The 10,104-nt window shown below is 32.5% G+C and overlaps 1 protein-coding gene and 1 long non-coding RNA gene across 2 annotated transcripts; one reads left to right on the top strand and one right to left on the bottom strand.

Annotated features, from left to right (window-relative positions):
• Positions 1,127–1,717, bottom strand: LOC110262702. The gene is made up of 2 exons (XR_002347681.1): positions 1,600–1,717; positions 1,127–1,464 (listed from the first exon to the last, which is right to left on the bottom strand). It is a non-coding gene; the product is annotated as an uncharacterized LOC110262702 (long non-coding RNA).
• On the top strand, positions 1,752–5,420 carry LOC107644966 (N-acetyltransferase 9-like protein). Its single transcript, XM_016348945.2, has 6 exons — positions 1,752–2,009; positions 2,097–2,168; positions 2,770–2,857; positions 4,550–4,682; positions 4,782–4,820; positions 5,209–5,420. The coding sequence occupies exons 1-6, from the start codon at positions 1,817–1,819 to the stop codon at positions 5,287–5,289; spliced, it is 606 nt and encodes a 201-aa protein (XP_016204431.1). The 5' UTR covers positions 1,752–1,816; the 3' UTR covers positions 5,290–5,420.

Genomic DNA, 10,104 nt, shown 5'->3' with positions numbered 1-10,104 from the left:
CTCTATCTAATGTTTCTGTATTTTTTTTTTTTGACAAAAAAATACAAAATACGTTAATTTAATTTTCTAAGATACAATGTTTGTATTTAGTGAAAACTCAGGTCCAGTCAACTTCATATAAAATTAATAACTAAAAGCTGTTAGATAAAAATGTAGTCAAATCATTTAACGACTCTCATTATCAACTTTATTTTTCGCCATATGTATTTATGTCTGATTATCATATGCTTATAAATAAACGCAGCCTTTATACACATACATTAATATAACAAAATAACACACCCCTAAATCAATTTGCATTGTTGCCTTTTTCAATCATATCGACCTATTAACAAAAAAACCACGCTTACAAGAACAACTACATAATCAAATCCTACCTACTAATATTCAATGGTGCTTCTAATTGTCACGTTCATTGAATGTAGATTTCAACGTTCTTCATACTTTATTAATAACAGCAGAACTCTAATACTAATTCATGCATGGCAGGAATAAACCACAATACTCGAGTAAAATCCTTTCTCTCCTTTTTTTACTACATAGGCCCATTTCCTTTTTTAAGTATTGAACACTCGAACAAAACAAAATGTGATCTAGAAGGCAGAAGCCACCACCCAGAGAGTGGATTAAGGCAAATATGGATGCTGCTTTTCGAAAGGACTTGGCGGAAGGTGCTACAGGCGTAGTGATCAGAGATAAGTCAGGAAGATCAATCACAGGGACAACTATGCCATAAGGAGTGCACTGAATTTAGCAGAAAATTTACAAACGGAAAAAATATTTGTTGAATCGGGCAACCTTAGAGCAAGCATTGAAGTCAAAATAGATCCTATTCTTCAGGACATTCAATGGCCTCTGGGATCGTCCATTCTCATAGTCCATATCCAAGAGACATCCAACCTCCTTGTTTGAAGTTCAAGAAAGGACCGACAAATACATCAACATGGAAGAGACTGCACAGTTAAGAAGACCTCATCAGAACAAAAAAAGTTGGTCAAAGCTATAACAAGAAGGATCAAAAGAAGAATGACGACTACACTCTTACACCCCACTAAGAATATCTCTTGTTGAAGTTTATAGGGACATTTGTCAAGTGAAGAAGTTACCACATCCACGTCCAATCAGAAGCAAGAAAAGTATCAACGCATATATGGCCACCACACTAATGATTGCTATGACATGTTATGAAATAGCTTGCGCGAGATGGAAAGCATGATAAATACTGGGAGTCTTATATTGTCTAACAAAGGTAAACATTAGAGACTGTTTTATATATTCTAAAACTTGGGAAACTAAAGTGTCGGATATTAAAATTCCCAAGTATTCATTTAGGTAATGACTTGTTATCAGAAAGTAAACAAGGGAACTAAAGTCTGAAATAGAAACTTTGATAGCACCTTTCTCCTTTCATCCTTCCCACCTCTCCTGATTCCTCCATATACCATCAAGTTCTTGAAGCTCTGGCTGCATATATCAATTATTCAAAGTTCAAACAGAAGTGAAAATTTTCCCCTATAATAGAACAAACTGTAGCAGCACTATGAAAAGGAATTCAAGTTAGTCACTTACGTTACTAAAAAAAATTAGGCCAGGACTTACCAAAATGGCAGAAATTTTACACACAAGATTCTCATATAGAATGATTCAGCATCTACACAATAGGTCTTTCGTAATTGCTTATTTTCCATTTTAATAGATTCCATGGAAACCTACATTACTATCCATGAGCCACTCGTTTAGGGCACACTGTACTCTATTTAATTCCAATCTAACGGCTGGAAAAAGAAAAGAAACATAACATTCGTAGTTGGTAGAGATGGCGGCGAGAGGCAAAGGGAGTGTGAGTTTAGAGGGACAGAAAGTCATTCTTGTTCCGTACATGGAGTCCCACGTGCCCAAGTATCACTCCTGGATGCAAGACCCTTCTCTTCTTCAGGCTACTGCCTCAGAATCTCTCTCCCTCGACCAAGAGTATCACATGCAACTTTCCTGGTCTCAGGACCTTAACAGTTCTCTCTCTCTCTCTCTCTCTCTCTCTCTCTCTATTTTTGTTGAGCAATTTAGGGTTTATGGCTGATTCTGTTCTTTTTTTGCAGAGGATACGTTTATTGTACTCGATAAAGATTTGCTTCTTGGAAATTTCTCTCATGGGGAACCCCATGTTGAAGGTATCTCTCCTGTTGATTTTATGACCTAATCTCTGTAACCGGAAAATTTGGGAATCTTTGGGAACCTAAGAAGAACACAAAAGAAAAAGTTCTTCTTTTACTAGCTGTTATTCTGAAAATCCTCTTTGTTCAAAATTTTCTATTTCTCCTTATATTCTAAATTTTTACTCCCCCGATCGATAATGCTTTTCTCTATCATTTATTTTATTGTATGAATATGAATAGTTTCAGTTTTTGCAAAATAGAACTTGCTTTGGGTATTTAATGAATAGGTAGCAGGGTTTGTTCGATATGATTAAAGGGATGCAACATGATTTCGTTAAGGATTTAGATTTGATTAATTGACTTGGGGCTATTCAGATTTTTAATTCTTTAATCAGTGTATGAGCATTAAAACCTGTTGTCGGGTAGTAATCTTGTGAACACCGCCATCCTTCTTGCTTCCGTTAGTTTCAACTTGCAATCCTTATGTTAAATATTCGTGTATTCAACTTGTTCAGTTGAACAGCAATTTAGTTAGGTAGGCTTGCAGCTACATGGGCAATTTTCTTGATTCCAAGTAATTTGATTAGATTGGAGACTAATATATGCTATATTGCAGCCATGGTTGGTGATGTAAATATCTTCATGAATGACTTGGATAATCCTCACATGGCAGAGATTGAAGTAATGATTGCTGAACCAAAAAGGTAAAAGCTTTAATTTTCATGTCATAAACTAGTTTTTAACATATTTGGTTCAGAGTTCACCAGTTTTTTTCTAGTCCTTTTTACTGGATATGTTTCACAGCTCATTTCTTATTGAAAATGAATGCCATTCCTTTTTATTTTATGTTAATAAAAAAATAATCATAAGAAAAAAAAAAACTACAACTTCATCCTTGAAAGTTCAAGATAACATATTCATCCTAGAAATAGACAGCAAGTGATTAGTTTCCTGAACTTTATATCCTGGATCAGTTTTGTTAGAGGGCCAAACTGTGTTTTGTAATAATGTGACTAAATTACAGGTTTTTCTAGGGACAAATATGTTTATACCTCGAATTTTCAAGGATGAGATTGTAGGCTTTTTTTTTCCCTAATAATAATTATTGGCAGTTTAGATGCTGAGGAAATTTAGAAATTTTACTAGCACAACCAGCTAAAGTAGTTTCTTTGGAGCCCCATTCTTTATGGCATCAAGTTATTAGTAGTAAGTATGGCTTGAATGAAATGGTTGGGAGGCTAATATTGCTATCCATATGCTACTCATTCTGATTCTATCCCCTGGAAATTCATTTCTCGTTTTTTATTTTTCCTACCTCCAAACCTTTGCTTTCCTTGAAGGTGGGTGATTGTTCTCACTTTCACTTGGAGGAGGATCATCGAGTAGGTGCTGTCTTTTATACTAACCTTCCTCATCTATATCGTCTATTATCCTTGCATAACTCTCCTATCTAGAATTTTTATACTGTATATGGTTCTTCCTTTTCTTGGAATTTTTACCTTTACTGGTAACCTAAATGTTAGAGAATCCTTTGAGAGTCACTTTATTGGGTCTCCTTGAAATTTCTCCTTTGTCATCTAACCCTGAACAAAGGTTGTGTTAACTTGATATATTTGGTATGTTTAGTTGTAAATCTTAGATCAGTTTTTGTTGATTACTTTTGCTGCTTTGGGAACAGTGAAGGCAGAATCTTTTTGGCAATATCCAGTATATGCCACTATATGGTGTATTTGGTTGAACCACAATTTGGGTGTTTGGCCTCCTTTGGTGTAATGCTTATGATCTTTTTAGAGTTCTTACAATATCAGAAATTCAGAATATTGAGAGATTGGAAAGCTATTCTTCACTTATCTTACTCCGTGATATTCTTTTATCAAAAAGAGAAAAAGATACCCAGAGAAAAAGTTAAAAACGGTAGGCATAGCAGAATATAGATGAAAACAAGTTAAAATGGGTTTCTTTGAGTTAGGTAGATTACATCATTTAGTTTATGGATTTCTATTAGTGTGAATCTGCTTTCCTCTTTTAAATTTGCATCCCTAAAACTAATAGGGGAATTTGTTTCTGTTCTGAAATAGCTGTAGTCTACTCTGGAATGGTTCTGGTCTATTGTCAATATACAAGCATTTTCTCTCGGTTGCATTTCGATAACCTTTGTCCTGTTGGTGTATAGTATAATAACCCATCAGACCAGAATAAAATTTTAGAAACTGTATTATTTCTTAGTTATATCCTCTAACATCTTTACATCAACTTTTTGTTTATATGATGATCATGGAAGTTTTAACAATAAAAGCCATTTCTGGTCCTGAATTTAACAGCAAGGTTTTGGTTTTGATTTCGTCTGAGACAGCCAGTATTAAAGCTCATCGTTCTCTTGGTCTTTGCTAGCATAGCCGTGGAAAAGGACTAGGAAAGGAGTCTGTTCTGATTATGATGGCCTTTTCTATCGAGAGCTTAGGAATCAATGTCTTTCGTGTCAAAATTGGAGAATCAAATGAAGCATCCCTTAACCTATTCAAAAAATTGGTGTGTATGCTGCTTTCTCCATTTTTCGTTTTCTTTTTCAGATTCAAATGGTTGTTATAAGTTCTATTTAGATTGACTAAGCTCTTAATTGCTTTGTAGGGTTTTGTGCAGACTTCATATAGCAATATCTTCCGTGAGGTGAGCATATTTATTACTTACAACTCCCTCAGCTATCAAATAATTGTTCAGTATTGAAATTTCATTTGTTAACAACTAATTGGCCATTTAGAAAATTTATGCACATTAATTATCGTTTCTGAATTATATCCCTATTCAATAACATGAATGGAAAAGTGGAGGAGGGAGACATTGGTTGAATAGGGGGAACAAATAATAAGTAGGGAAATTTTTTTCTTTTTCTTTTTGATAAAAGAATTTCATTAAAGTGAGAAGAGAAGGACCAAACGTTATAATTGCTGTTATGATTAATTGATAACTTCGTGCATGTGTGTTCCTGTACAGTGTACATTAGAAAGTTTCTTCATTTTCTTTTTCCATTCTTTTTTAAATGTAATTTTTTTTACAGGTAACTTTGGAGTGGCAAGTATCAGAGCTCAAGAATGAAGAGATGGTTGGTTTGTCGGCTACTATGATTAAACATAAATAAATGTTACATTTCAGATCATCTTGTTAAATTTTAATAGCGGATGCCAGATATTCACTCCTCCTTATATGACGTTTCCCATTAATCGTTATTTAATGAGATGGAGGAGGGTTTTCAAGCCTCTCTTTTGATAATGTCTCAGTAACACTGATACAATTAAGTAACAAATGTTAAATTAGGGGGATCAAATTAAATAAATTGAAATTTTGAGGACGAAATTGAACTACGAATGTAATTTTAAAGATGAATTTGAGTATTAACTCCAATTGAGCATGAAGATACTCCACATAGATATACAAATGCGTAAGCTCCAAACTGCTTGAAAATGCTATAAATATTAGGTGATGGTGCAAAAATTAAATCCAAATAGAATATAAAGTAGATTGACTGGTAAAACTAGTGAAGTCTAAAGATTTAGAAGTTTCTAAGTTTAATTTTGATTGAATTAGATATAATAAAATAATATAAATTTATATAACATATATCTATTTGTAAAGAAGAACGATAGAATGATGCGACTATGTGTGGATTATTGTCAACTTAATAAGATATCTATTGTCAAGTATTGATAATTTGTTTAATCAATTTCAAGGAATTATATGTTTTTTTAAGATTGACCTAGGTTTAAGGTACTATTAATTGAAGATAAAAGAGGAAGATTTTTGAAAAACGGTCTTTTGTACTCGTTATAGACATTATGAGTTCTTAGTAATGTCTTTTGTCTTGATAAATGTACTAACAACTTTCATGGATTTAATGAACTGGGTTTTCAAACTTTTTTTTAGATTGTTTTGTTATCGTCTTCGTTGATGATATCCTGAAATTCCAAAAGTGCTACAAAGCATAGATATCATTTGAGGATTGTGTTGCAAACCTTAAGGGACCACAAGCTTAATTTCAAATTTTTTAAATGTGAGTTTTGGCTCGATCACGTGACATTTTTGGGACATGTCGTATAAAGAGATAGAATTATGGAGGACCCAAAGAAGTTTGAAGCCGTTCAGAAGTGACCAAAATCTACTACGGTGATAGAAATCTGTAGCTTTTCTAGGGTTTGCCTGCTACTATTAGCGATTTATCAAGGATTTCTCGAGGATTTATATGCCATTGACTAAGTTAACTCAAAAGAATGTAAAGTTTCATTGATAATAAGCTTGCGAGGAAGGTTTTCAGACACTTAAGGCTTGTCTAACCTCAACACCTGTTCTTAATTTATTTTCCAGATCTGAAAAATTTTTCGTTTTTTGTGATGCATCTCGGATAGGACTTGGATGTGTATTGATGCAGCATAGTCAAGATAATGCTTATGCCTCGCGACAACTCAAGAACCACAAGCAAAATTATCCAACTCATGACTTGAAAATGATAGCTATCATTTTTGCCTTAAAGATTTAGAGGCATTATCTTTATGGTGAGATCCGTGAGATCTATACCGACCACACAAGTTTAAAGTATATTTCAATAAAAGAATTTGAATATGAGACAATAAAGATGGATGGAGTTGCTAAAGAATTATTATTGTACTATTTTATATCATCATGGCAAGACAAATATTGTGGTGGATCTCCTTATTAATATAAAGTCTATGAGTAGCCAAACACATATCACTTTTATAAGGAGACTAATTGTTGAAGAAGTCCACCAACTTAAGGCTAGTGGAATATAATTTGATCTTGGAGAATCATGAACTGACCTAGCACATATTTGGGTTCAATTTTTTCTCATAGAACAGATCAAGGTTGTACAAAGTGATGACCTGTAATTAAAAAAATTTATGGAAGATGTTTGCAATGGGAAGAACTCATACTTTTTTGTTGAGCAAGGTGTTTTGGTTGTGGTAACCTCTTATATGTGTTGGATAGCCACGACTTGAAGAAAACGATTTTTGAGGAAGCTCACAATTTTAAGTACACAGTTCATCCAATACTAGCTTACAAATATTATTATTATTATTATTCTAGAGTTGTAGAGTTGTTAGACATCATTTGGTAGTTCGGTGACGTGCTCAGAGTTGTTTTTGATTTTTTGAAATCAAATTGCGAATGAATACTATGTCTATTATTGTTTTTAAGTGTATTACTATCAATATATAAATTAATTTATAATTTTTAGCACTTAAAAATATTTGATTGATGTGAATTTTGAATTATTGGAATGAATATTAATTTTTGAGAAACTTATAATTTTGTAAAAATACACATGAAATGATATTAGTATATTTTATAAAGTATACATATTTTTTTTTAATTGACTTTATTATACTTTAAAATTTGACTTTTAGTATGCATACTTATATATGCTTGATTTATTATGATATTTAGTATTATGTTACAAGAATTAGATGTTTGTTATCCATGAATTATTTTGGATTGCTATGGGAGACTCTGGCTTAAAAATCGTAATTAATGGTGGTTATGACGTTAGTCTATATATATTAAAATATTAAGATTCAACAAGTGATGCGACAAATCGGTTTTTCAATTATTGAGTTTTACCATATAAATTAAACAGTAATAAAAATTATAATTTTAAAAATTTAAAAGATTTAAATTTTAAAAAAAATAATATTAAAATGAGTATTATAAAAAATATTTTAAATTTAATATTATGAAGAAAAAAAATATATATATAAAGACTAATTTGAATAATTTTTAAAATTTTAGGGATGAAAATGACTTACGTTTGGACTTTCAAATATTATTTTGATTATAAATAACTTTTTTACATGTCAAGTGACACATGATGTACTAGGTGTCACTGACCTGATACGTCAACTAATCATTTGGTGATACATGGCACTTAACGTGATACGTCATCATCCCATGTGGCACTTAACGTGACACGCCATCATCTAACTAACGGAAGGACCAATTTGACTTATGTTTTATCTTTCAAGGACTAAATGACTAAAAAAAATCATTTGAAAACTAATTTGAAAAATGAATGATCTTTCATAGACGAATTTGACTATTAACCCTACAAAATATTCTCTTTTTATATGTTGAGTAAACTACTATTTGTACCCACGAAAGTTGAAAATGCTGACACATCTACCCATAAAAAAAGAAAATTACTATTTGTACCTATAAAACATGAATTCCATATAACAAAATTATCCAAACACTAAAAAATCACAGAAAAATTCCAAATTACCCTTATCATCATCTGCATCATCTTTTTCCCTCCACCACCACCACCACTAACCCCATCTTCTCTCTCTCTCCTTCCATTTTCTGAGCTCGTCGCCGCCGCCAGAGTCCGTCACCGCAGACTGGACATGGGCTGGATCGGAGCTCTGTGTCAGCGAGAGATGGAGGGCTAGTTGGAATGGGTTGGGGCAGCGGTAGCGATCAGGCAACGGCGGTGGCTCTAGGGTTGCGAAAGGCAGCGACGGTGGTCCTAGGCTCGTGGAGGTGAGGCGAGGGGAAGAAGAAGAAAGAGAGAAGGAAAGGGTGGAGGAGGAAAGAAAAGGGTAAAGGACGCGGTGACAGCGAGTGGAGGTTGAGTGGGACTTGACGGCGCCAGCGACTGTTGAGTGGTGGTTACGCATAGGAGCAGAGAAGAGAACACGGGTGAGAAGGGGCGAGAGAGAGGAAGAAGAGAGGAAATCGGGTGAGGGGGCGACAACTTGGTGGTCGCCGGTGGTGGTGCGGTGGTCTGAGACAATTTATTTTTTTTATTGTTGTTGTTGTTGCTTTATGTGAAGAAGATGATAATGGAGGTATAGTGGTGGTGGTAGTGATGATAGTGATAAAAGAAATGAAGTAGTGGTGCCTTTAAACTCAAAGTTTGGCTCTGGCAAGAAAGAGACAGGGAAGGAGAGAAGGAAGAGTGGATGATGCGGATGATGATAAGGGTAATTTGGGGTTTTTATGTGATTTTTTAGTGTTTGGATAATTTTGTTATATGAAATTCATGTTTTATGGGTACAAATAGTAATTTTCTTTTTTTTATGAGTAGATGTGTCAGCATTTTCAATTTTTGTGGATAGAAATGGTAGTTTACTCTTATATGTTTTTCTACTTTTCCTTTTTCTTGTTTTTCAGTGTATTCTTTTTGTATCTCTTTTTACATTTTTTTAAATTTTGATTGAATTTAGTTTTCAACTTTGAGTTAGAAATTTGAAATTAAATTAAATGGTAATTGAGAAGTAAAGATGTGGTATTTATCTTAAACAAAAAAGCTTCGTGTATAAAAAAGACAAGTGATGAATTAGATAGATTTTGTCTTTCTTACTTCTACTTGGAATTTTTTGTGTTCTTTGCTGCGATGCAGGAGAGATAAGTGATTTAGGGTTTGTTTGGATAGGTTCATAAGTGATTTTTTTTAACTTTTAATTTATGAAAAGGTGTAGTATTAATGTCTAGTATCATTTTTAAAATAAAATTGTAACTTTTTAAAAAGTTATTTTGGTGTTTAAGGAGAAGTTAAAAAAAATGACTTCTTTTATAATAAAAAGCTTTTTATCACTTTTCTCTTAAAATAAATACTTTTAAAATTTAAAAATCAAACTAAAATAACTTATTTATAAGCTACTTTTAATATAAGCATTTATTATTTAAACTATTTCTTCAAAAATAACTTAATTAAATTGTTTATCCAAACTAGACCTTAATGTATTCTTCTACACATTTTTTTATTTTTATCTTTTTCTTCTTGTTCTTCTGTTTATCTTCCACGCTCTTCTTTTTTATTGTATCTCTTTATTTTTTTTATTTTTAATTTTGATTGAGTTATATTTTTAGTTAAGAATTTGAGTTAAATCTTTATCACATAAAATATATAATAATTAAAAAAATATTTTTGTTAAAATTTTAA

Source organism: Arachis ipaensis, chromosome B05, assembly GCF_000816755.2.
Source record: "Arachis ipaensis cultivar K30076 chromosome B05, Araip1.1, whole genome shotgun sequence".
NCBI classification, from domain to species: Eukaryota; Viridiplantae; Streptophyta; class Magnoliopsida; order Fabales; family Fabaceae; genus Arachis; species Arachis ipaensis.
This window is presented reverse-complemented; position numbering and strand designations above follow the sequence as displayed.